Here is a 27,563-nt window from a genome sequence, read left to right on the forward strand (position 1 = left end):
ACCCACACAACAAAACCGATTCGTTTTATAATGTAGTCTTTATACATTTTCATGAAGATGGGCGTGTTCCCTGAGGGGTCTGCGAAGTTGTAACAATTTTCGAGGGCTTTTCTTGGGTTTTTCCATTTATGGAGGATGACTCAGCATGGATGATGTCCTAGCACAGGTGCATTTGCAGACATAGTATCAATAAGTCTGGACATGACACTGTCTGGTTTGATGGTGGAGGCCATTTTAACTCCCTTTTAACAGCAATTGATCTTAACAACAAGAGCTATGTACATAACATCTTATTTCCTAAAAAAAATACAAAAGCATTTAGGAACTCCATACATAAGGGAATTATATTTTATCACTCACATGGGCACGAATCAGATAAACATATCTCACATGACCCACAGACGTTGCTCCAGCAATAGGTGGCCAGTGAAGGCGAGTGCACTGCAGTCACAGACTGGACTGCTACTATCCACATCTTTCTCTGCTTATTTCAATGCATGTTTGGGTCAGGGCAGTAGCTGGCTAAGGGCAGTAGTGGCTGCTGAGAAGCAAAATGATGTGAGGGGCTGTTGGCGTGAGATCAGTGCTCCAAGTGTGAAAATAAGGGTTCCGAGTAGTGAGATTCATCATCCGTACTTCTGAATATGAAAAAGCAGCATTAGCAACACAGTTTGCACAGGATTTCAGGAATGTTTTGCTCAAGTACCACATATTTAAATCCTATCAGGTTTTTGCCTCCCCCTGCACATTTGTTCACTGCAGGCAAGAGATTTAAGTGTAACATGGAGGAAGTCCAGGGTGGTGGGGTGGAAGGAGTATCTGATGGCTTAAAAAAGTTTCAGTTGATTTTGTCTGAGAGTGTTTTACTTGCCAGTGGGAGACTGCAAACAGAGAATAATCATCGAGGAGGAAAATGGAGTATTTCTTTGACGCTCACAACAATATTAAGAGGGACAGATGAAATCTAAAAGATAAACAGGTTCAGCTGAGGCTAGCTGAATTTGCTGGTTACTATGCTAAAAAGTTAATAATGAAACACTGCCATTTGATTTCAGCAGATAAAAGGAAGTAATGGTGGAGGCCTGTATCAAAAATAAAAGCTTACCTAAGCAGTCTCATCCCTGTAGTTGTCAAAAATACAGCTCCTGCTGTTGTTAGCCACTTAAATTAGTGGACTGGATACTGGAGGGCTGCATGAGCACAAGCAAAAGCAGAAAATAGCCATGTTGTTGTTTCTGGAAATGCTTTTCTGGAGGCTCATTTGTTAACCTATTTCCTCTTGGCAGGTGCGTGAGGGACCAGGGAAGGGAAAGGTACCACGGGCTGCATTTTACTTAGCAATGCCAATATGCATACAGAGATGTGGTGGCTGCAAACGTATTCCTTTGTAAGTGAGGTCAAAATATAGCTTGATGTGTAAGATATATAATGAGCGAGAGAAAGAAAGGCATGTTAACTGGGTTGAAAGATAACATTCTGTCTTTTGAATAGGTTCTTGTTATTGTCACCGATGTTAGTTTCAGCAAAAAAATTATTGAAATATTGAAATTATTCTTTTTTCTCTATTGTTTAGCTCTTGTTCTCAGCTTTGTTATGGCCACAAAGAGATGATAAAACCGGATTGGCACAAAGTTGGCTTTCCTGTATCGTTTAGAGTTATGTTTTCAGCCCTTAGCACTTTGATAGGGTCTGTTTGTCGTTTTGAAAATAGCAATAAAAGAGGAGAGAACGTAAGAAAACACAATTCTCTCTTTTTTTTTTTAAATGAAATTGTCAGTGCTAGTTTGAACTTTACCTCTGATCTGTATGAAGTCTCTGAACTGTGCAGTTGGAAGAAAGCAGATACAAAAGAGAGATAAAATATCCATGTGCCTGGCTACTTTAGAAGGTAATAAAAAGCCCCCAAAGTCGTGCTTGTTTTTAATCTGTATATTTATGTCTACATAAATCCTTTGGGAATAAACTTTAAACATTTACATTGGATTTATAGAATTACCTTCCAGCATCAGTACCTATGATCTAGCAAAAGAAACTAAGCTTAAGCTTGTGTGAATGACTCTCTTGGCTTCCAGAGGTATGGGTAACATTAAAGCATGTGTTGAATTGCTACACTAAAATGAGGAATGGTGGTAATGGTTATGAAGTGTTGCAGTGTATTTGCTTTTCCTGGGTGGTTATTGGAGGAATTGGGCATGCATGGGGAGGTAGCTCACATCTTAGAAAAAGACTTAATCCGCAGCATTTGGCAGCTGAGTGTCAAGGCACAGTTGACCGCACCCCCACTTTGGGGGGAAGTGTCCTGTTATGCGAATCTTGAATGAGCTCAAGCCTTCAGCCTCCTCATTAGGGAGAGGTGAAGAATGCCAGGTGAAGCTGAGCTTCTCCCTGGCAGCTTAAGAAGCACAGCAGTGTCTGTCCCACCTGCAAGTTGTCGGGGCATTTTCCTATCACCCTGACGCCCTTTGCAGGCTCTGAAGGGCAGCCAAAGTAGAAGTTGGAGAGACAAGAAGCAGGAGCAAACCCAGAGCATGAGGTGTTGGCTCAGATGAAAGATGAGAATGGCAAAGGCCAGAGTTGCTCTAGACAGCCGATACAGCCACATGGACTACTACTCTCAGCCCGATTCTGCAGTGTGTTCTTATGTGGGATTTGAAGAGACTCCTTTCCAGTTCAAGGTCTGTGCTTTTGAGCAACCCTCCAGCTCTAGCTCCTAAACACATGCGCAGCTTTTACCTTAGCCTGGGGCTGCAGGATATGATTATTGCCCACCAAATGACATTTTAAGTCATGTAAGAATTCTGTGTGCAGAATACAACTGTAACTTTTGTAAGGGGACTGTCACAGCAGCCCAGTGGCAGGGCAGAAAGAAGGGGATGCTGCTTGGTTTTCTGCAGAAAATGCCCCTGACATTCTGTATTGCTCAGATCAAATTGCATTGTGAGTGAAGGCTGGGGGAGTGGGGATGGTTGCAAACTTTGACTTAAGTTTTCAGAGCCATTGGCATGCTCAAGTAGCTTGCGAAATAGCTGCTTCCATTGTATTTCCCTGATGCTTTTGCCTTCTGAGAGATCCAAATTGCTGTGCATATCCCTTCCACACCAGGAACAGTGCATTTGCTTGATACTGCGTTGCTTTGCTTAGCTTTTAGGTTATGCTTGGAGCTGTGCCACACTATAGTATTTGCTGCCGTCGCGGTTTTCATCAGTGGTGTGGCCGGGCACTGGGGTACATTTCTTCACGATGCTTTGAAACAGCTGCCGTGCTCTCATTGTACATACCCATGTGCACACACATGCACCTCTCTGGTGAGCCAGGGTTTCGGCGCGCTGGCTGGTGCCGTGGCAGGAGAGCCGGCAAGTAGCTGGCCGTGGCAGCAGCCCCTGCGGCAGCCAGAGGGGAGAGAGGACTGAGGCACTGCAGGAAGCATAGTGTGGTAGAAAGGGCAGGAGGCTGCTGTGGCTACAGTCTGAGCTTGCTTTCCTCAGAGCTGGCACAAGATTTTCCAATGAGGCCTCAACTGACCAAGAGCTTAAAGGCTTTCTTATCTGCAGAGTGTGACACAGGCCGGTGGCAGCCCATAATTAATAATGATACTAACCCTCCTTATGCAACCAGGGGACGTCTGACAGCGTTAGTAGGTAGTTGCTCAACAACAAGGCATGTTACAACTAACCAGCTGGGAGCAATTATGAAAGCCTCACTAATGCTAGCAAGCACTTGCCTGTTCACATCGTTGGACTGAAGTCGAAGAGATGAGTGACTGCTCCGCAGTGCGCGGGCAGGCTGGCGATCAGGTGGTGCACGGTGTTGAGCTGAAGCACAGCCACTGCGTGGAGCGTGGGGTCTCTGCGCTCTGAGGTGCATTTGCTGGGCACCGATGAGCTGCAGTGCCCTACATTGGCACTGTGTCTAGTTCGTGTTCCCAGATGCGGGGTGAGGAAGTACCCCCAGGGCTGCAGCACCATCTCCCTCCCCATCGCCTCGCTGCTGAGGCAACACCGATATATGCCCAGTACCCACTTAGCTGCTCACTACGGTTAGAAAAGGAGGGGGAGCGGGGGCTCCTAGTTATGGCTTCCTCATGAATTTTTAGTCACTACATGAAGATTTCAAGAGTGTGCGAATAAAGCATAAAATGAAGCGAAAGACTAAGTGGCACTGCACAAAAGGAGAAAAAAAACCAAAACATTGAATCATTGTCCAAAAGGTGCAGCCATTAGAGAATAATAATAGTTTTTGTGTGCAGTGCAGCTGGGGCCACAGTTGCAGAAGGAGGGTCCTCGGTGACCTGTGCGATGGCTCTGTTTGTTTAATGTGCTAAAACAAAGAACTGAAAAGCAGACAGGGCCCTCGCAGATACTCACAGGGCTTCTCTCTCGGTTCCTGTGTCTGTGCCCTCTCTCGCTGCGTGCGTGTGTGTCTTCATGCTCCAAATGCAACTAATCACAGCTACATGCTCTTGGATGCCTTCCGTTGTGCATCCCTTGTCTCTGCGCCTGGGCGCTCCCTTGTTGAATTGCTTTTTTTGTAATTTAGAAACTATGACAAATAACGTAAAGTCAAACGGTTACTATTTTATTGTCTGTTTTTGTCATTCTCTGCTCTTCAGAACGAGCTTGTGGTAATGACATTATTCCCACCCCTCCACCCTGACCTCAGTCTTTTTTTATCCATTTAGCAAATACTGCAGCTTGCTCTGTTTTTAATGGGTGGGAATCAACGTGGCTTTTTAAAATTGGATTCTCTCTGCCTGCACAAAATCAATGGTGTTATTGAGCATGTGCAGGGCTGTGTGAACGGGAGCGAGCCAGCAGGGTTTGCCGCCTCAGCGAGGCAGGGGCAAAGCCTGTAACTCACACGGAGAGGATCACTCTTTATTTCTCTGTCATTTTGGTAAGGGCTGACGAGCAGCTTGGTACTGTTTAGAAAGTAGGGCCTAGGGAGCACTTTTCATCAGGTTAATAAGATTTTTAAGGTGGTCAGCGTGAGGCTTTAAAAATGGACTAAAACCAGACCCATTTGAGTGCCAGTAGGAGGTCTGAAGATCCCAGTAAAATGAGGTTTTATCTGAACCATGCTTTAGTTCGGTACGACTTTACAATTGGGTTTGCCCCATCTTGCGGGGCACTCCCACTGTGGCCTTTGCTCTCAGAAGTGAGTTTCAGAGGGAGCTATAGCAGCAGGGATGCGGTTTTGCTTCATTCAGCCTAAGCGTTTGTATGCAAACAAATGGGATGGGGAATTTATGTATCCGTGTTTATCTTTTGTGGCGGAATGAGTTTACTAACACTGAGCTGTCGTGGGAAACTTGACTGGCAGAATTGGTCATGGCCTTGGGAGATGGAGGCAAGGGCAGATGGATGGTATTGGGGTTTTTTGATTACTTTTTCAGGGATGATTTTCAGTTTTAACATTAGCAGGATTTTATTGCGTGGTGTGGGAGGAATGGACTCTTCTATCAGGTTCTCTTTGAGACATCGTCATCCGTAAGCCCCAGTTCACGAGGCTGTGGTAGATGGTTTGCGGAACTGTATGAAATGGTAACACAGAAGATATTTTCAATTAAAACTTAGCTGTGGAGGGTGTATCACGATCCATGAAAGACCTTGTGTCTACTTCAAGAGCCTACTGCTGCTGCAGGCTGCATTGGCGGGACAAACAGCGTGCACAAAAAGGAAGTTCAAAATTCATTCCTTTTCGAGTCTTGGCCTCTCTGTGCAAAGTACCCCAAACAGTGTGTATATTTGTCTTCCAGGAGTTGGAGCAATACTACCAACTCTGTTAGATAGGACACCAGCAGTCTTCCAGCTGCAGCCAGTTTCAGACACCACTGATACGGGTTGGGTTCAAACTGATGACTTTAGTTGTATGTGAAAGACTCCAGAACCTTTTATCAACCTGCAGGGCCATTCAGTCATCTCACATAAACGCACATGCCAACGCTTGTTTTGAACACTGCTTTGTTAGGAGCACAGCGAGCTCAGTGTTTTGAGTGAGAGCAGAAATTTCGGGCCACGTAACAGAATGGGTTTTCTAATGCTCCTGTCAGCTGAGGAGCTCTGGGTCCTGAGAAGGAAGGGGTGGCAAGAAGGGACCTTTCCCCAGTGACTGCACCACCCGAAGATGTGTTTTTTTGGTGCCCTATGTTTTCATGACTAAACAGGAGCTCAATTTAAAACGCTGTCAGCTCTGAGGATGGAGTACTGATGAGTGGAAAGGAAGACCTGTGTTTCTAGTGGGTCCATATTTCCGTAGCCAAGAGGAAGACTTGAGCTGGCGTTTGGTTCCTGACAGTGACTTCTGCTGGGGTGCCAACCCTTGGGGTTTGTTGCGTGACTTTTCTGAGTTTTCTTTTCCTGACCCACTTTAGATTTCTTGATTTCTAATTGCTGAAAATCACCATCACCCCTTGATTTCACTTGTAAATGGGGTGGGCTCATTTCTAACAAACAAAATTAACCTTCTCCTGCTGTCCCCGGTTTGAATGAGGATTTTTTTATGGCCATCCTTTAATTGCGTGATTGTGACTGACCTGAGACAGTTTCAGTATACTGCATTCAGTATAGCTCATCCATGCATACATTCTGAAGTATGTGGAGGAGTTATAAATGATGCAGGAATTGTTTCTCAGCACAGGGCTTGGTACATGTATGTATGTGCTAGTGGACACCCTTTTTCATTGTGCAGAGTTTCATCCATGCAGGAAGCTTGTGATCATCAAATATCCTTTAAAAGAAGCTAAAAATGTGTCTTTATTGGCTTCTTTTCTTTCCACAGACAACAAAGGTCCTACTTATTTTCAAATGTTGGCAGCAGTGGAGTTTTCTGCAACTTGCAAATCAGTGCAAGAAGCTTCCCTGGGCTGAAATGTGTTCAGCAAAGGGTCCAGTCAAGCCCCAATTCATTAACCACCTAATTTCCATGTGCAATGTAATTTTTAATCAAAACAGTGTTCCTTTCATGTGTGCTGATTAGAGCTCTACAAAAAAAATTGGTGTACTGTAGCATGTGCCAGGACATGCTTTTTCCTCTTGCTTTGTGAAGTCCCCAGGACAGGCAGGTCACTTGTTTGTGGAGAGGCCTCTGTTAACTGTGAAGGCAGGAAACTTCTGATGCCGCTTTGATCCAGCCCTTCTCTCCACTCCAGTGTCAGCAGTGTGCTCTGCTGGGAGGGCTGGACCTTCGCAGTGTTCGGTGGGACATGGGCAGACACTTCCAAATGTCCAAGCAGGAGTTCTGCTCCCTCCCAGGGGCTCCTGCTGTCCCTGCTTCCCCTGCATGCTGCCACGGGAACGGGTAAAAATCGTGGGTCAAACTGTGGTAAAAAAGTAACAACAGATTCTTCTTTATTTTAGGTTGGGATTTTTTTAGATTGTAGGGTTGATACCATAAAGATTTGGGTTGGAGCCTTGATGATTAGAAACTTAATTAAAACAGAAAGCTAACGTTCTTGGATTTGGGCGTCTCCTCCGCACCCCATCCAAGGATCCTCCTGGAGAGCCAATGCAAGGCTTTTACCTTGTTCTCCCTCAGCAAGGCTAATCCCGAAACTCACTGAGCAGAGGTGCCTCAGTGGGCATTTCCTGAAGCCAGCAGTAAATGCATAGCAGGAGTGCCACTGCATTTTGGCTGTTTGGCCTGGAAGGGAAGAGGAAATCTAATCAGGTACCTGGGAAGTCAAGGCTTCTTAGCTACTTCCTCCTGAGGAAAAGGCTTAGGTCTAATAGATCTAATTATATTATTTCTCTGCTTTATGGTTACACCCATTTGTTTAAAAACTCAATAATCCTTTTATACCAATCCTGTAATGATTATTTAATGTCTGGCTGTTTGTGAAGCCCACCGAGCTGTGTGAATGGAGGATGCTTCACCACAGGGAGTCTGCACAGTTTCTCCACAGGATGATGAGCTGGGCCCAAGAGCCTTGAGTGGGGGCCTTAATTGGGTGGCCTTGAACGCATGATGTTTGTTTTGTGCTTCATTTTCCCACCTGCCAAATGAAAATAATGGTAGTTCTCTCCTCTGCAAACTGCTGCGAAACGTGGTGCTGTCTCTTGACTAAATACTGCCAGAGGACACTTCTACAAGGATAAATATTCACCAACTCATGCTTGATTAGCAGATACTTTGCCGGTGGTCAGTGGAGCCCTCAGCTCCGTAGGAGCAGTGACACTTGTGGGCAGCAGGCAGCTTCGTGAGCATTGCACTCTGCACGGGCCTCCTCACACCAGCTGAGCGGATCCGCTCCTGTTGCTGATGTTTTCTGATGTCTTCCTTTGCAGAGCCCCTGAAATCATCCTTGGTTTACCGTTTTGTGAAGCAATCGATATGTGGTCGTTGGGATGTGTCATTGCAGAGCTGTTCTTGGGCTGGCCGTTGTACCCAGGAGCTTCAGAGTATGATCAGGTGGGTATGGATACTGCCCTAGATGCTGATAAGTGCATGGATGTTTTTCCCATCTTGTGTCAGCGTGAACAGATACCAACTTCTTCTGTTTTGCTAACAGGTGTTTCTCACCCTCCCAAGTCAACTTTTTCATTATCCACCTGGGGTACTTATTCTAGGTAACCAGTGTGCTGTTTAGTACGCTGGCTTTTAAGTCCTGACTGCCAAAGTGAAATCTCAATCAAGAGTCAACAGTGCTGTTGACTGGAGAGCTCTGTGTTTGTGTCTCCTCACTGAGCAGAACAGGCACCCTTTCTCTGCTGTAACAGCAAGGACTGAATAGAGGTTTATTTGTTAGAAGAAACTGCATGATCTCTGCTGTGTTTCATAATCCCTTTTACAAGGGTGAATATTAAAAGCAATGACAAGAAGGAGAACGTTCACAGTGGTGTAGGTTTCCAGTTAATATAAGCTGTCGTGCTTCTCTCCCTATAGGCTTTTTTGCTCCTTTTGTAGTTCTAGAACTGACAGCGCAGTGGCTGCTAGAGCCAGGGCTGCAGAACACTTTCCATTCCCATAGTCGTCTTTGGGGTGATCTTAGCTTTCTGCAAATGAGGCCTGAAAAGGATCTTTTTTTCTTTTAGAAAATTAAAAAAAAAGAGCAGGGTAATAAATAAATAAGTTTTTCATATATGCAAATGTTTCTTTGACTCTGCTTTTGTAACTAGGGTTTTTCAGTCAGAGCTTTAAAGGTGAAATTTATCAGGGGGAATAAACGGCAGTGAGGAGCAGGGCCATTAGTGACTCCAAAGTAAATCAGAGGGAGCTGAAAAACTTACAAGCATTTAAAAATCAGATACCAAGCATGAAGAGTAGATTTCTTTCTCCTCACCCCACAAAAGCCATAAAACACACATCTGAAAAAGAAATCACCATACGTAACTGCCCAGCTTAACTGCCCAGCTCAAAGCTTCCTTCAGTGAATTATGGTGAGGGCTCCTGGGGAGCTGGGAAAGGGGCAGGGACTGATCCTGGCCCCTCACCGCAGCCCAGCTCGCCCTGCAGCACTGGTGGCAGGCTGCAGGCAGGGTCCTGGTGCTTCTCAGGCGCGCAGGCTCCAATGGACCTAAGGAGCTGCAGAGTCAAGCAAAGTGCGCTCAGTGAACTGGGTCCTGAGAACTTGGAAGTCTTTGAAGCCACATCTGCTTTTTATGCCTTTATTTATTTATTTTATCCCCCTCTGTCTCTTCTTTCAAAAACACTTTCCATTCTTCCCTAGAATTTTCTAGCATAGATGACTATTTTTAGTAGTTTTGCAGAGTTTGCAGCAGTTTTGTGGAAACATTCAGCAGTCAGGAGATGCCAAAGTTAAGGCTTCCTGTGCACCCCAGGCGTGTGTGAGATCAGTCTCTAATTGTGTAATCACAGACCCTTTCTCCTTTGAATAACTAAATTGAAGTCTGAGATCCCGGAAACACATGTGTAGCATCTTTTAGCTGTGTGAGTGCCAGCGAGGTTATAGTCATGGAAGTAACCCCAATAACAAATGTAAGTCACGTAGGCAATAGAGATGAAGTACTTTACATACCATGAGGGTGTCAGTTCATTTGAGTGTATATTTCATCTAAGTTCAAAGATAGTCACTTCTTAGTCCTCTGTTTTGAACTTGAAACTGCTGTGTGCTCAGCTGGTGGAAAAAACAGCCAAAGTTAGAACACAAACATCAAATTGTTGAACATATCTCCTGGAGAGGAGAGTGTGACAGAAAAAGGTGCGAAGCGGTGAAACGCCCCATTGAAATCTCTGTGGGTCTTCCTCTTTGACCTCTAAAACCTAGGGACTTTCCTCCCTTTATCCGCAGGCTTTGTGGGAGCGTACCGTAAGGGTGAGTTTCCAGTGATGTATGTGATAAACGGAGGATTGCTGCACAGGAATTCTCTTTCTTCTCATTCCTTGCACTGGTCTTGTTTTTTTTGGTGAAGTCTAGCTACGTGCTACATTTTCTCTTTCTTTCTTTGTTCTGTTGTTTTAAATGCCTCCTGCCCTCCTTCAGGGAAGACCTTCAGAGATCTTCACAGGATGAACAGTGACCTCTCATCCTTCTCTTACAGATTCGCTATATTTCACAGACACAGGGCTTACCAGCAGAGTATTTGTTAAGTGCAGGGACAAAGACTACGAGGTTTTTCAACAGGGATACAGACTCACCATATCCTTTGTGGAGACTGAAGGTAAGAAGACTCTCCCTTGTTTCTTTTACCTTGCAGTTGTTGGTTGGAAGTGAGGAGACATTCAGGTCACCTCAGAGCCTAGGTCTCTGCTTTTTGCAATGCAGCACAGACATCGGGGTGGGTATAGCTCGAGGTAAAACTGTCATCCACAAAGTCCGCAGCCCTTAGCCCACCTGCTCGGCACTGCTTTGTGGGAAATTTAAGTCCGGAATTGATCTGGAAATCTCCTTCTAAGTAGTCAATGAATTGATGTGTAGTTCAAATGAAACATGCCCTGGGCAGTCTTTGCTCTAATATCTAATGCATTGGGGCAGGGGAGAAAAAAAAAAGGCATTTTAATTCTGACAGTCCAAACTGCTAGTAATGCAAGTGAGCCCTGAGTCTCTCATACCAGCGTGCTTGTCTGCATCCAGTCCCCAAGGAGAGAGGCCAGTGGGCTTCTGGCTGTAAGGATGGGATGCTGAGCCTCACACTGGAGCGGGTGTAAGAGACCTTTGTGACTCCCATCGTAGTTGAGAGGATCCTCTGAAGTGAAAAAGAAGAGGTACATCACCTTGTGACACAAAAGGTGTCATATAACCATAGCGGAGATAGCGTAAATGTTACCTGGTCAGGCAAGAGAGACACAGTGGTCTCTGATGAGGGAAGGGTAAGGCACAAGCTGGAAGTGGCACATAACCCGCAGCTGATTGCAGGGCAGTTCTGGTCAATGCCTGTCTCCTGTTTTGCGCAGACGCCAGATGATCACGAGGCAGAGACGGGGATTAAGTCGAAGGAAGCAAGAAAGTATATTTTCAACTGTTTGGATGATATGGCACAGGTAAGAGCATTGGTGAGTAACCAGTAAGATTGCCTCACATGCTTTGGGGCAACGCTAACAAAGGAGAACTACATGATGTCTCCATGATCCTATTCTTGTGCCAGCTCTTGAGAAATACCAGGATTATGCCTACCAAATCAGCTTGTTATGTGCTGCTTTGTAGGGGAAACTGCACACAGGGGCATGTGGGCTCAATGGGCTGTAGTAAAGCAGCCTTGGAAAGTGGCTAAGTTGCATCTCTGAGTGTTGAAATCCTGCCCTTTCTCTTGTCTCTCCAGTGCTTCTCTATGTGACCACTGGCAAGTCACTTACTTCTTTGTGCTTTAGAGTTTCCACTTGTAAAACAGTGACATTGGAAATAATCGCCGTGGCTGCAGAAGAGCGCGCTGTCCGTAGAATGTGGCTGTCTGGGGGAATGGGGAGTACTAACGCACTGTGTCAATTCCGTGTGGTTGTGAAAGCGAATTCCAGCATAACCACTCCTGTGACTGGAGTTTGTGTTAGCAAACAAACTAGTGCGCAAAACTGGCACAGCACTAGCGCACAACACTAGCACAAAGCTGGAGTTTGTGCTAGGAAGTCTAGACATCATAGCGTTCACAAGCAAGTGGAGGGCTGAAATCGGGTGAGACTGTATAAATGGATGAAATAACACAATGGGTTTTTTTTCCTGGCACGTGATACATGAATGGAATGTTTCTCATAAACCTGCTGACGATTTTTATTTATTTTATATATTTTTTGCTCACAGAACACATAGTTAAGTATCTGATAGCACAGTCCTTTTATGTGATAAATATACTGATTATCAGAGCTTGCCTGCTACCACGGAAGCTGTTCATCTTCAGTGAAGGGTGACTAAGTGTTTGTCCTGGTTTAACCAGGATAGGGTTAAGTTTCCCCAGCAGTGGGGGGGGAGCTCTAGGTGGGTTATTCAGATACCATGTGGACGTCACATCCTGGACGTCACATCCTGGCGCGGGAGCGCGGGGCGCGTGGTTTTACACATCTGCTCCTCTCACTCCTGTATTGGTAGATATACTTTGCTCTGTTCATTGTTATCACTGTTATTCTTATTGCTGCTGTTTGTTGTGTTGCTGTTGCTCTGTTGTATTAAACCTCTCCTTATCTCAGTTTCGGGGCTTTGTATTTCACTCCCTTTGTGGGGGAGGGGCAGTGGCCGCGTGGTCTCAGACCCCGGCAGGGGCTAAACCATTACAGTGTTTCATTAGCCATTGACCCAAGCGAGATGAACACTTAACAGTCTGTCTAGAGATCTGACATGCACAAGCCAGATGACTAGCCACTGTGGAGTCTGCCATGTGACTTCAGCAACTACCCCTTTAGACAGAGAAGCTTGCAGGGCATGTGCTCCAACGAGGAGTAAACAGTTTGCTGGAGACTTGACCATCTGCTCTGTCTCTTTAGTGCTCACCCTTGTCCTTTCTCCTTTAGGTGAACATGACAACAGATTTGGAAGGAAGTGATATGTTGGCGGAAAAGGCAGACCGACGGGAGTTTATAGATCTGTTAAAGAAGATGTTGACGATAGACGCAGATAAGAGAATAACACCCATTGAAACTCTGAACCACCCTTTTGTCACCATGACGCACTTGCTTGATTTCCCTCACAGCACACAGTACGTGGCTTTCATTTCCCTTGGGTTTTGAATTGAGGGGTTCAGATGGGAGCTGGTTGTGGTGGAGACCAAATGTATCTGAGGGGCATTATTAAGATGCTTAAGTCCTAAGTTTTAATCTTTTTCTGGTTTAAAAAAGAGGGTTACCAAATCTTAAGGTTGCAAGAATTGTGTTGTAGGTGCTTGGCATTTAAAACACTGCAGAGTGTGCTACATTCATTATGTAAATATTCAATAATTACGTATGTTTGCATTAAAATGCAGAAGAAATTATGCAATTAGTGCTGAAAGTATCAGTGTATCTCAAAGTAATATAGTCCTGATTGTACTGCAGTAATCAACCTTATCTGCAGTGGAGAGCCGACCCTTCCTCCCAGAACCTCCCCATCTTGCAGGGGTCAATTTGGGGCTGTTTGTTTTTTGAGGGAAGAAAGGCTCCTTTACAGACACAAGCAACAGGACAAAGAGTTGAGTTTTTGGCTTTATTGTTGCCCACCTATGTAACATCAAACACCATGCTCTGACCTCAGCTGACACATTTGTGGAATGGAGATGGGCTCCACTGCCCGATGGAGATGTGAAGAAGAGTCATGCCTTCAAGACTGGCTCCCCCTTCTCCTCAGGCTACATCATGGAGTGTAGCAGCCTGAAACACAGGAAACCTGTGCCCAGCCTATTGCTCTTGTCCCCTGGGAAGTTCACATAGGGCCAGGCTTCTCAGGTGCAAGTGAAGGCAGACACGTAGTGGGAATTTTCCAAAGCCTTCAGGACACCTAGCTTTGACCATCCTGCTTTACAGGATGGGACTTTGCAGTTCAAGGTGCTTTTGCAGGCTGTCCCTTCACCTCGTCAGGAGAGCAGAGTTACCCGTGCAGCACTGTACTGACCATGAAGCACTGGGTGCCATGTGCATGGGTGTTTAAAGGCTGTGAGGGGCTCAGGTATGAAAATAAAGGGGACTGCTTAAAAAGCCATAGAGTATGTTTGTGTGGGTGCTGCAGAGCAGCAGGCTACTGTGTCACCTCTCCTGCCCATCTGTGCTCTTACCTGCGGTATTTCAAGTTCATTTAAGGTAGTTTTCCCTCTGTAAAGGAGCTGTAGCTGCCTTTTTGTTACATTTTTCACAAGATAGGAGCAGCTGCTTACCAGAAGGTAGTGGGTGCAGGATCTGTGTAGACCCAGACTTACCCTGCACAGACATCTTTGAGCACTGTTATCTCTAAGTAAATAGAAACTGATAAATGTAAACAAGATGGGAGATTGTTGCGCTAAACAGAGAGAAAACAAGTTTCATATACAAATGTTCATAAATAAAAAAAGTATTTTTTAATAGTGTTAGCATCATAAACTAAAATTTTTCAATTTGCAGCAGTCCTTTTTACTGTGCAACAACCAATTGTGTAAGATAGGAGAGATTTGTGGCATAATGCGTTGCCGTCAGAAATCTTTCTGCTAACGCAACAGACGATAATTGTATCTTCATTTTTTGAAATGCTCACTTGTGGCTGCTCAGGCAAAGCCCCAGAAAGGTTGAAAATATCACTGGGGCCAGTAGCAGTGAGAGTTTTACCCAAATAAACAATTCAGCACCAGGTCTCTGAATACTAAATGCTGTGCCAGCCGGGTGCGTAACCCCGCGCAGCCCCTCCATGTTGGAAGCAGTGATTGGTAAAGAGAGCAATAAGCTGTAACCAGCGCGGCAAGTTGATGGAAATTTTGTCTGTGATTGCCTGTGGTTTTGGGAATAGAAACTTCAAAGCCTCGAGAGATGCAGGGAGTTGTAATCTCTCTTGAAAGTAAATCAGGCAGCAGAGAAAGTGAGAATATATGGAAGATGGAGCTTCTGGAAGGAATCTCTGCTGTGGCATGCTTCAGAGAGGCTGCAAGTTTGAGCAGCCCAGGAGGGGCTGTTCTGCTCACTTTCAAACAAACAGCAAAGTGAGTTTAGCTCCCCATTTCACATATTTAACTGCCCGGCTCATAAATTGTTGGGTACTCCTCAGTCTTTCTGTCTGTTTTGCTCTGTCCCTGCCTTTTATTTTTCCCCCCTTTTTTTAAAAGTAAAGACAGAGAGCACAGTATTACATTAGTAGAGATTATACCTTGTTATATAAAACCATTTGGTAACACACACAGTTTATCCTGTACAGAATATATACTCTTTCCAGTGCCTTCTACTTTTTGGAGTGAGAATTATGTTCATACTTGACTGGAAAAATGCAATCCAATAGTCCGATAAATATAGAATATTTATTTGATAAGTGTTTGATTTTTCTGAATGTTCTGCAACTTAGAAGTATTTGATAGTTCTTTAACTGAATGCACGTAATGTGCAGCTGTGCACAGTGTCCTGAGCCTGTCTTATCTGCAGGTCTTTATGCCACAGACCCCGTTATCAAGATATTCCCTGTAAGAGAAGAAAGATGACCATATGAGTAAGAGACAAGACAGGGATAAAAAGATCTACGTCCTCTTCCTGACCAACCCTAGGGATCGTATTGAGCTTGTTCCTTTTGAAGGGACATTTGTTTCTTAAAAATTATGTGAGGTTGTGTTTACCTCCCCTACCTCTAACAGCTTAGATTGTTGCAAAAGAAATTATGCATACAGCTGATTTTTTTTATAGCTACATCTGATTTTCACTCTTTGGATTTTCTATTTTTCTGGGTTGGGATAATGGAAATAAAATAAATGCCTTTGTACTTCTTTGGGTTGTGTTTCAGACTCTGAAACACAATGTTTGTAAAAACAATTATTATGGAAGAATTGTGAAAAACTCTATTGGGTTTTAGACCTTGGAAAAATGAGATTTTATTAAAAATACAGTTTTGTGCAAGGTCACTATGTTGTTATCTCTTAAACCTCTGTAAGCTTTGGTATCCCAATTATAAAACTGAAATACCAGCAGTTTCATGTACCAGACACCTAGAGTGTTCTAGCAATGCGGAGAGTATTTCATCTCATTTGCTGGGGATACAAAATACAATACTTCTCAACATTTCCATTGCTATATCAATAACATTTAAAGGAAAGTCTCTGTAGAGGAAGAAGCTGTAATCTTTTCCCCCAGAGATCCAATTCTTGGTCTCAGATGAAAACCTGAGAACCTGAGTCCCTCAGGACATTGATGAATCTGATTTGGCGTAACCTTTTGCGATATGAGTCGTCCCATTGACTGGAAGAGGACAGCTCATACGCTTTAACATAAGCACCTGTGGAAGTGTTTAGCCAGACAGGGGCAATGTTTTAACCACTTGGCTGGACTCAACTCTCAGTGAACTACTTTTTAAGAGGAACAAGTAAGATTTTTCAGGAATCTCAGTGACCAAGAACAGTAAAATTCTTCCTTGCAATAGACTTGTAAAACTACCTTCAGACTTACACTGAGGCAGAAAGCATGAGTTGTCTTTTCCTCTCAGGCTCAATTGTCAGAAGAAAACCAGTATCTGTCTTTCTTGCTTGCTCACAGTCTCTTTCAGTCTTTTAAAATAGCCACATTGTATTTCTTGCACTGCCACCTAAAGAACAACCAATCTGCTTGCTTTTTGTGACTTACATTGCAGTGCTTAGACCCATGAGGGCACCCAGGAGTCCCAGAGCAGCTGCTCTCATCTTGACACCCATTTGGCCCTCTTCAGTACAGGGTTAATCTGACTCTCACTGGTTAAGAGACCTGCATAAAAGAGCAAGGGGCTGTAAGAGCCTAGAAAGTGCCAAGTCTGCCGTGGAGACCTAATGCAGGGCCACTGTGATGAACTGTTACCTGTGTTGGTCAGCTGATTGATTTTCTGTCTCTTCCTTGTCCCCCCTTTCCTTACACAGCGTCAAGTCCTGCTTCCAGAACATGGGGATTTGCAAGCGGCGAGTGAATATGTATGACACAGTGAACCAGAGCAAGACACCGTTCATCGCCCATGTAGCCCCAAGTACATGGACCAACTTGACCATGACTTTTAACAACCAGCTGAACCCAGTCCACAACCAGGTAAGGCTGTCGATCAGAAGCAGCCAATGCTTGAAACATTTATGTCAGTAGGATCTAGAAGATGAAAAGCAAAGTAGCATCCCATTTAACATGCCTGCAAAAAGATGGTCCTTTTTACTCTCCTTCCTCCACCATTCCTCATTCTCTTTTCTTCAGGCAAGCGGTAATCTTGTGACATTCCGTGTGACAGTGAAATGTTGTCCTCATTGTTGGGGGTGATAAATCCTGCTTACTTGAGAAGTTGCTATGGGGAAGAGCTCATTAGTCCCTTAATGCAGCAAGCAGGCCTGCACTCCCTGGGTCAGGCAGAAGTATTTGTGATCTTACAGCCCTTCTTCAAATTGGCATTGAAGTAAAAGGAATTTAAACCCTTCTGTAACAGACACAGCACTGTAACCGATCAACAGGAAAAAAGAGTTTAGTGGTAATGTTTGTTCTTATCCCTCACTGGCTTTACTCCAGGTGCCACAGTTGACCTGGGGACCCTGTGCACAAACTGCCACTCCAAACACAGTGCACTCTACATTGGTGGGCTCTGGCTTTGTAATCATGCTTTGGACTCTTGTATTAGTTTTACATGCCCCACTGTTGGGGGATGCTGGGTTGACAAATTTTATGTGACTAGCAGGCTAAGTTGTTCGCTGCAGTACTGTATTACAGCAGCAAAAGGAAACTCCAGGGACAGCAATCTGGGAGACGGAAGCTCAAGAAATAGCTACTGTCTTTTAAGCCTTTTGGGAACAGGCTGCTCAAGATTCACTCTGGAGATTGCAGGTGGCATTGCGGAAATGGTGCTTGGAAAGCAAGAGAGCCTGTGTAGATGTACAGGGTGTTCGCTCAGAAAACCGGACTTCATGACTCAGTTCTCAATACAGCCTAGCTGCCTAGATGTGAATGCTAAGGATGTAATTTTAGACAGCAGTGTCAGAGCTGTTTAGGGGTTGTTTGTCTGCAACTGTTACAGACTCAGTCCACATTAAAAACGAGTCACCCTCAGATTTCTAGATGTTTTGCAGAACACTGCGCTGATTTTTGTGGCTTTGCAACATCCTCCGCTGGAGTTTCTGCTCTGAGAGATTTTAAAGTTAAGCCACGTGAAGTTTGGACTTTGAAAGTATTATTATTACCTCCTGTTATGCATTCTGATTCCTTTGAATTCAGAACATAATTCAAGGGCCATGTGCCATCTTAGATACAAGGTAGAGGAAAGGCTGGAATGAGTCTCCCCTTTCAGGATGAGGCTTCGCAGAGTATGGAAGTGCTGAGTTTCTTTTGCTTAAGAAATACGAGCTGCTTCTAGAGCTATGTGCATGATGAGAACACAATGTGATTTGGGGGTAGTAGCATTTTCTGAACCCATCTTCATCATGCTGCAAACCAGAACCAAGTGGGCAATAAATGCCCCTACAGTTCCGCTTTGGAGAATATGCTATGTTTCCAAGCAGTACACAGCAGCGCCGCATGGCCACAGGTCGCACGGCGTGGTACAGCTGCAGTTATTCAGGCAGATAGTGCTCCTTTCCCCATCGCTACCCTTGCCTCTGTGCTCCTCGGTGTCCTGTTCTGCCCCCTGTTTGGTTTCAGTTTGCTGTTTTGTTGGTTTTTTTTTTTAACTTTATCTTACACTATTTTACTCTTTTATTTTTGGATTTTGCTTCTTCCAACGTACCCATCTCCCTCATTTTTTGTTTGTTTTTGTTTAATTCCCGTCATTCCTTTAGACCACCAACCTGGTCCCACCTCCTCCAGTGCCACTATTTCCTTAGCCAACCCCGAGGTCTCCATACTAAATTACCAATCTGCACTCTGCCAGCCCTCAGCGGCGTCCATGGCTGCGGTGGCCCAGCAGAGCATGCCCCTGCAGACAGGAACAGCGCAGATCTGCGCCCGGCCTGACCCCTTCCAGCAAGCTCTCATCGTCTGCCCACCAGGCTTCCAAGGTAAGTAACAGCCTCGCCAGGTCTTGGCCAGTCGCTCTTCCCTCCCCACTGCTGTTTGATCATCTGGCTCTTGTTGGAAACAAGCTTCCTTAGTGCAGATCCTATGGTAGAAAAGTTGCTGGCCTAGTAAATCAGAGGAGTGAGGTTGTTACAGATGGAAATGTTTGCAACAGCGGAGGATCTTACAGGCACCTCCAACATCATGAGTTGGAGGTGGCTGGTCTAAAACAACAGGGCAGGCACTGAGAAGGGGCTGGGAGAGAATATGTGGTATTTGTCATCCTTTGCCCTGAACAGAGTTTCAGGCTCTTCTGCCTCGCTTTGGTAAACTTGAAAACTTTGCCCCACAACAATGATAAATCAGTACATAAATAATGGGTTTGTCACTTCTCAGTGCTTCAGTTGTTAAAGGGGGAACTCGGAGCTTAACGCAGAAGGGAGCGTGGTGCTGGTGGAGCTGAGGGTTTGCCCCCATGACAGATGCTCCTGACCATTTATCAGTACAGTTCCTTCAGCTCGAGCCCTGCTGCAAGCTGCTCTGCCCGCATGTACTAGTGGCAGGTACCATTGTCAGACGAGTCGGGTGATGATCAGATTTAGCCACTTGTCCTTCTCTTGACGGTACACGCTGTAGCAATTTGGCGAAACTAGCCAGGTATCTGTAGGAAGAGGTCTAAATAGACCTTGATTCAGCTGGTGCAACTTCTGCTCTTCATTTCCACAAGCCTGTCTGTGCAGCAGTTTCTAGGCACTTGTTAAATGTTCTGCAAGATTATCAAAGCTCTTTTGAACTAGGAGAGTTTAGCTAGACCTCTTCTACATAGTTAAAATGCATCTCAAGGGTTTGACTTCAGAAATGGATTGCTAGAATATGTAAGCTAACATCTTCCACTTGCTGTCTTGAGAAAGCTCTAAAGCAGAGGAAGTAGCACAGGCTGTGCCACGCACTGAGGTGGTGGAGAGGGAAGCTTCCTCCAGCTCAGTTAAGCTAGTACGTGGCTGAGTCAGCGGTGGCTGGAGTTTGGGGTGTGCTAGATTGCCTGGTGAAATCGGAGCCTTTTAAATATGAGTCCTGAGAAGCTGTGCAAGAGAAAATCAGCTCTCCTTGTCAAGGCTGAGGGAATACGGGGTTCTGGATTCCTGCTGCACTGTTCCACTTTGGTCTAAAGAGAGCATTCGACGTAGCAATGGGTTTTGGCTGGCAAGGACCATTTTCTGTTGTCCAACCAGAGAATATGGGGTAAGAGAAGCCATTCCCTCCCCTCTCTTCCTTTTCTTCTGGTACACATTGTATTGAGATGTTTCCCACATGTTTGAGGTACCCTCAAAATATGAACTCAGTTAATCCCTTAACGTTTTTGTAAATGTCTTTTCTGCACCCTTTATGCAGGTATCATGTTTATGAATATTTGACGGACATCTTTGGGCTGGGGTAGAATATGTGGAACCCTGAGAGCCCAGTTTTTTGGAGGGACTGAACACTGCAATTTAAGTGGACATCAGCGAGTGCCTTTAGAGACCTCTGAAAACCAGACCCCCATTCCTAGCAGTGCTGTTGATGGCTAATGCTGTACCTTCTGTGCTGGTGGAACAGGGTTACAAGCCTCCCCTTCGAAGCATGCTGGGTATTCAGTTCGGACAGAGAACGCCGTTCCCATTGTCACTCAGGCTCCTGGGGCTCAGCCTCTTCAGATCCAGCCAGGACTCCTCGCACAGGTAAGGAGCTCTGAAGACACTGAGCTTGGCAGGTATTTTTTGTGTTGTTTAGCTCTCGGAGGCTGAGGAGAGTAACTTTCTCTGACGGCCTTCTGTAGTGAAATTTGGAGACTTGGACAGGCATATAAGGGTCTCCAGCTTTCTCCGAAATGTTCAGACTTCCCTCAGTTCATTGTTCAGCCCAAAGGCTATGTCAGAGTTGCAGAAGTCTCTAGAAAGACCTTTCCTTCTGCTTCTCCACTGGAATCAGTGGGAAGCCTCAGGGGAAGCTGTGTCAGGCCTCTGCTGAGGAGGAACTGGTAATAACCTTCCTGCATCATCCTGAACTCGCAGTCTCAGTGGTGGTTTGTGGCCAGGAGTTGCGCTGGTGAATTCATGCTGCAGATAAACATCTTTCATGCTTTAATTTTGCACCCTTCTGTTTTATGAGCTGCCTCTCTGCCCTTAAGTTATGAGAGAGATGTAGGGGGCAGAGGCAAGGTCCCCACAGCCACAGAGCTCTCCTTGTCAGCAGCACTTGTTGCCACAATTGTCTGAAATGTGCTCACAGGAAAAACATGGTTCCTCCCAGGAAAAAACCCAGACGGGAATAGTGCCCAGCTGATCTGGAGAGTCAAAATTCAAAGGTGCTAAGGGGTTTGATGTTTGGGTTGAAATGTCGACCAGTTTCAATCCCTCCCATTCCCGGTTTATCCTGAAACACAGGTGCTGCTTTGGACGTCAAGGGTGTTTTTTTCCCCTCCTTTGTGCTCTCTATATTGATAACTTTTACTGCTTTTGCTGTCGTTTCCTAACTATATTTGTCATCTATGACTAAAAAGTGTTAAGAACTAGGTGGTATGACCACGATCATTATTAGCAGCCCCAGCTGAGCACGAACCACCACTCACGCTCAGTGTATGATGCCTCTTGTTAAGAAATTGTTTTCCCTCTGTCCAACAGCAAGTGTGGCCCAGTGGCACTCAGCAGATCCTGCTCCCTCCTGCCTGGCAGCAGCTGACTGGGGTGGCCACCCACACTTCTGTCCAGCACGCAACCATCATCCCGGAGTCCATGGCGGGCACCCAACCACTGGCAGACTGGAGGTAAACAGGAGGTGCTTGGAGGCTTCCTGAAGCACCCAACAGTGCTGGAGGAGGTGTGAGAAGAGCCGGGGCGAGAGGGCTGGGCTCTCGCGAGGCTGCAGCGCCAGGGGCAGGAGGGCAGAGCCTGCAGCCTGCGACCCCCCTGTCTGAGAGCTACGGGCAGCTTCTCCGTTCCCCGTCCTTGAAATGGAGGACTGTGCCCATGCCGCTCCCTTGAGTCATTTCCCTGTGGGAAACACTCCTTCCTGGGGGGACTGGGAGCCCAATGGGCCCTGGAGGAGGGTGCCTCGGTGAAGGCAGTGGGGGAGCATGTGAAAGAGCCTGCTGAAGAGCCGCCGGTTGCATTTTAAATGTGTGCCTGTCTCCCCGCTTTGCAGAAACACCCATGCCCACGGCAGCCATTATAACCCCATCATGCAGCAGCCCGCGCTGTTAGCTAGCCACGTGACTCTCCCTGCAGCCCAGCCCGTCAACGTGGGTGTTGCTCACGTCATGCGCCAGCCACCCGCCACCGCCACCTCCGCCAGGAAGAGGAAGCAGCCCCAGTCAGCACCCCGGTAAGTGTGCACGGCCCCGGTGCTGGCGTTGGTCGTGGCATGGGTGAGGTGAGAGCCCATTCCCGGTTTGTTCTGAATGCACCCCTGCCATGCACGTGTGCTGACAAGGGTGGTATTCACTGACATCTGTGGGGAAAAAGGAAGTTTGTTCCACGGCCCACAAGTGATTAGGTCACGCTTTTTGTGCTGCTTCACCTCGTCTGTACCCAGGTCAGGAGAGCAGAGGGTAAGAGGTAGTCAGGTGCATTTTATACCTGGTGAGCATCATTTTGTGCAGGAGTTAGTGCCTGGAGGGGATGCAGGATGGGAGACTCACACCCAGTTCATACAGCTCATTATGCTGCTGTGATTATTTGAGGCCTTGTAGTCACCGTAATTGAAAACGTAACTATATTCTCAGGTCAGTGTGGCGTAGTGCCCGGTTGCCATACCTTTTCTTCCCACATCATCTCGAGGAAGCACTCCTGAGGTGCAGTGTCTGCATTTCCACAGGGTGGTGCACCTCCAGGGGACTGCGTCTTCAGGAACATGTGCCTGATGTGTGCACACAAGATCTGTCCTTTCAAAAGCAATGGGGTGATGACCTATCTTCTGAGCTTTAATGCCATGCAGAGTGGGGGACTGGGGTGGCTGTAGGCCACCTTCAAGCTCTCTAGTGCCTAACACAGGTGGTTGGCCCCTATCTTCAACAGTACACTCCAGCAACAGATACCCGCACTGGCCTTTTTATAATCGTGGCAGCATAAACCAGGGAACATTTTATAAGGACATCTCATATAGGAGCAGTCCTCAGACACCTAAATCTATCAACTCCCAGTAGGACCATTTGGCTCTGCAAGGAGGAGACTGGGTTTTGGTTCATACTCTGTTATGTGGCACAACTCAAATGATGGGATGATTGCAGCGCCAGTCACAGCTCTGTAATCTTGCCTAGAGGACAAGGCAGTTTCAGATGTTATGTGCAGCTGGTCTGGGGAAAGTCCTCTGGGCTGTGAAACTAGCACATTTCTTTTAAAAAAATAATAAAAGAAAACAGTGCAGGGGAGAGAACCAAAATGGGTCAGCATTTGTGCAGTGGCGAAAACAGGAGCTTGTGGTTTTCCTGGGTGACTGGACTGGGTCCAGAGGAGCTCTTGAGTTCACAACCAATTTGACTCCAGTTAAGAAGCCACTATTTATATCCTTCCCATTTATCTGTTCTCTAGTGTTGCATTTACTTTGGGTGGGCTCCAGCTGTCTTAGTCCATTCGTAACGCAGAGCAGAGGCAGCTACATGCCCTGCAAGCCAGCCAAAGAGAACGGCTGTTGCAACCAGTGTGCCTGTGCAGGGCCTCCCCTCTCCCTTCCCTCTCCAGGGGCAGGGTGGCAGTGTCCAGGAGGAACTGGACACTTTGAGAGCAGTGGGTTTTTACAGCTTAATTGTGACACTTCTGTAGCCACATGAGGAACATGCTCATTTGGAGAGGAGGGTACTCCACGCTGCTCATTGGTATTCAAAAAGCACTGCAAATGCTACTGTGCAGCCGTTTGTTATGCAAAAGACCCCGTGTAAGTTGGTATAGTGTGATACGTCCAGAATGACTTCCTTTTGATGGATACCACCTATTCCTTTTGTTAGCTTTCGGGCCAGGCTGAATGTGCAGCCCAGGCCTCACTGTAGAACAAAACCAGAACATTGTTTTTTTCATTTTTGTATCTGCAAATGTTCTGCAATAGGCAGAGAAGATACAAGAAATAGAAGGAAGAAAGAAAATGTGGGAAATGAGTGAAATGGGCTTTAGTCAGTGTGCTTTGGTAAATAATCCCATCTGCAGACCTGTGCTGCACTGTTTGGTGGACAGGTTCTGTGTTCAGATCCCTGATGCAAGTGGGCCCTTTCCATCTGTCAGGCAGGGAAGCTGAAGTAGGAAGACGGGAAAAAGCAGGACTTGAGAATGGTTTTCTACTGCATAATAAAAAGATTGTTCTTTCTGATTTATATATGCTGTATCTGCTGCCTCACATGGGAATGGAATGAAACTGAGTATGTGTGCTCCCATCTGTGTGCTGTCATCCATGGGAGTCCACTATCCTAGAGGATGAAGCATTGGACAGGAAAAGTTCATTGAAAAGATTCTAAAACAGAAAATTAAATTTCAGTTTTCCTGAGAAATGATTGTTGTTTTCCACAACATATCCTAATTTTACCTTTAGCTTTTTCTGGCCAAAAAATATCTTTTCATGATGCATCCATGCAGGGTACAGGAGAACGGGATTTTCATTTCAGTTCTTCTTCCTTCTGCGACAGCCGTACTGTGCCTGCCTGTGGTTTGTATGGGCTGTGTGACTAGCCTCTACCTCCCAGCACAAACTCCTGAGAGGCAGCATTTCTCATCTGGAAATTTCCAGGGAAAACAAAATTGAATTTTTTACTAAAAGAAACTACTTTTCAGCCAATTACATAATAAGTCATGTGAGGCACTCTGACCTTTGAAGAGGTGACTATGTCAGTTTTGCAGTTTTCTGAGACTCCTTAAATCAGTGCCACAGAGACCAGGAATCAAGCCATGGCGACGGGCAACTTAAACTGAGTTTTAACCAACTAACAACCTTTCCCATTTCCAGAAATGCATCCACCTATGAAGTTTCATCCTCTCAGTCCATCAGCTCTCCTCAGCGCTCAAAACGAGTGAAGGAAAACACGCCTCCCCGCTGTGCCATGGTGCACAACAGCCCTGCCTGCAGCACCTCCGTCTCCTGCAGCTGGGGCGACGTGGTCAACAGCACCACGCGGGAGCGGCAGCGGCAGACGATAATCATTCCCGACACCCCTAGCCCTGCTGTGAGTGTCATCACTATCAGCAGCGACACAGATGAAGAGGAGGAGCAGAAGCATGCACCCACCAGGTGAGCAGCGACTCTCTGCTCGTCTCTGTGTGCAGGAGAGAGAGACAGAGGCAGAGATGTGCTGGAGCATCCCAGGAGTTGCTGTGGGGTCCCAGGAGCTACAGCTGGGTGTCTGTACCCAGGTCGTCTTTCATTTGAGAGGAAAGACGAAGGGGAAGCTAAAATACTAGCTGAGGACTCGGCGGACTTAGGTGATGTTCCCTACCGTGCTGTACATTTGCTGTGTGACCTTGGAGAAGTGTAGTAGTCTCTCTCTGCCACAGTCTCTCATCTGTAAGAGGAAGTAATAGCTTTCTCAACCTCACAGGACTGTTGAAAGGAGACCCTATGGTGATGTCCCTCTCTAAGTCAGAGAGCTGTTTAAAACAAAGATAAAAAGAAAGGATTGGAAGGAAGGAAGCTTAAAATTGCCTTTTCTCTAAGTGATTCAGGCATCTATAAAGAGCATTAAATGACACCTTCTACAGGCGCTAATTTCTATAAAAAGATCCTGAAAAACAGTTAGTGGTTGTGTCCTAAACACTCAATAATGGTAAATACATTGCAAGAGGTTTGCTCAGTTCTGATTGTGTTGCCAAAACATCCCTGAACTATTGTAAATAGTGGCAGAAACTGATTGCTTTTTGGCTGGCTCTACAGAGAAGCATAGATGAGGCTATAAAGACCGTGGTGACTGAGTTTGCTCCTCAGAGAATTACCTCACCTGAGTGAACAGTGCGGCCCAGGACTGCTGCCACTGGTGATCCTCTGCTGTGGATGAGAGAGGACTTAATGTTCCAGGACTGTCTTTTCAGCACCTTTCATCACATGGAAGCACTCTAGGTTTCTCATCTGATGCCTGTCACAAGACATCACTCTGCTTTGTAAGTTGTTGAGAAGTAGCTTTGCAAACAGCTGAATAATGACACCACCTTTATGTTGGTAACTGAGCTGGGAATTGTTTTAACCTTCTTGCTCCAGTATTGTCGAGAGAGAATTAATTTTTTTATTTATTTGGAACATGCACCATGGCATTTTTTCCTTTAATCACTGGAGATATCTATCTGTATCTCTGCATCTCTACGCTGTGGTGTTAAGTGGAGCACTGCAAATGTGTGCAGAACAGATGAGATGCATTTGGCCTCGAGGAGCTGAAAATCTGTAAAGAGGAGACATGTGATGCAGGCATCCAGGGCTGCAATTTCAACCTGCCTCCCGACAGCCACTGCCACTTGCCATTCCCCTTCTCTCTACCAGTGAACTCCACTGGGCAGCAAGAGATCAGTGCCTCTCAAATTCAGGCTTGCTGTGAATGCAGTGGTTATCATGGGGAACTGATCACCGGACAGCATCACACTCCAGCAACAGATACCTGCACTGGCCTTTTTATAATCGAGGCAGCATAAACCAGGGAACATTTTATAAGGACATCTCATATAGGAGCAGTGTTCTTTCGTAACACCATATCCAAACTGCTACATCTTCACATACAGTAGTTGTCCGTCTAAGAGACGCTGTTGCTCTTTCCATTTCTAATCCAGCACTCTCCAGCTCCTTGTGGAAAGCCAGAATACAAGGGGCCGCTGTCATACCTTTGCTTTCAGCTTCCAGATTGCTGCGCGATAGCTTCCCCTTTATCATCTGCCCTGTTTCAAGTGTCAGTGCTTTAGGATAGCAGGGGCCTCTTGAGACATATTTTTCACTGTGTGTAGCACAACATGGTCTTGTGTCCTCTTTGAGGCACACCAGAATCCTGTGGTGATAGCCCAGGGCAAGTCTGCGTGATGGTAACTTGTTTGTGAATACAGCACCCCAGGGCGTTCTCTAGTGGAGAAGATGAGAGCTTTTCCATTACAAGTCTTGGGAAAGGTGGTGAGCAGCAGTTTGTCGATGCTGATGGAGAGGCTTTGGGACGGACAAGTTGAAGGGAACCCACCAGTGCTCCTGTAGCACTGTGAAAAATAAATAAATAAGGCAAACAATGTCCTTGGAAGGAAACTGTTCTCAGTATCTGCTCCACCTTTCCCTGTGTAAGAAGCGATGCTGAGACTAGGGAATAAATGGATCCATCACAGACTAAGACCGGATTAATCAGCTGTTCCCTGGACTGGACCGGCCGGAGTGAGGGAACAGAGAGGAGACTCTGTGGTAAAGGGATCTCTCTTTAAAGTGCACACTCAAGAAGTTAAGAGATGGATTCCTTTTCCTCTATGGCATTTCTGTTCCTGTTGGGGCTGTTTCCACCATTAAGCCTAATTACTTAGCTTTTTATGTGCTATCCATTTCTTTTCATCATTTTAAAAACTTCAGTTGCCATAACAACATAATGCAATCAGTGA

General features: G+C 45.9%; 1 protein-coding gene across 1 annotated transcript in view; it reads left to right on the forward strand.

Moving 5' to 3' along the window:
* The window catches only part of LOC141944698 (homeodomain-interacting protein kinase 2-like), a 53,813-nt gene that overhangs the window by 21,573 nt on the left and 4,677 nt on the right, over positions 1–27,563 (forward strand). Inside the window, 10 exon segments of the mRNA XM_074871750.1 lie at positions 8,283–8,406; positions 10,497–10,616; positions 11,350–11,436; positions 12,892–13,076; positions 16,899–17,061; positions 18,875–19,001; positions 20,596–20,717; positions 21,660–21,802; positions 22,180–22,359; positions 24,964–25,245. Of these exon segments, the coding sequence (XP_074727851.1) occupies positions 8,283–8,406; positions 10,497–10,616; positions 11,350–11,436; positions 12,892–13,076; positions 16,899–17,061; positions 18,875–19,001; positions 20,596–20,717; positions 21,660–21,802; positions 22,180–22,359; positions 24,964–25,245 (1,533 nt within the window).

The sequence above is a fragment of the Strix uralensis genome, chromosome 5 (assembly GCF_047716275.1).
Source record: "Strix uralensis isolate ZFMK-TIS-50842 chromosome 5, bStrUra1, whole genome shotgun sequence".
Taxonomy (NCBI): Eukaryota; Metazoa; Chordata; class Aves; order Strigiformes; family Strigidae; genus Strix; species Strix uralensis.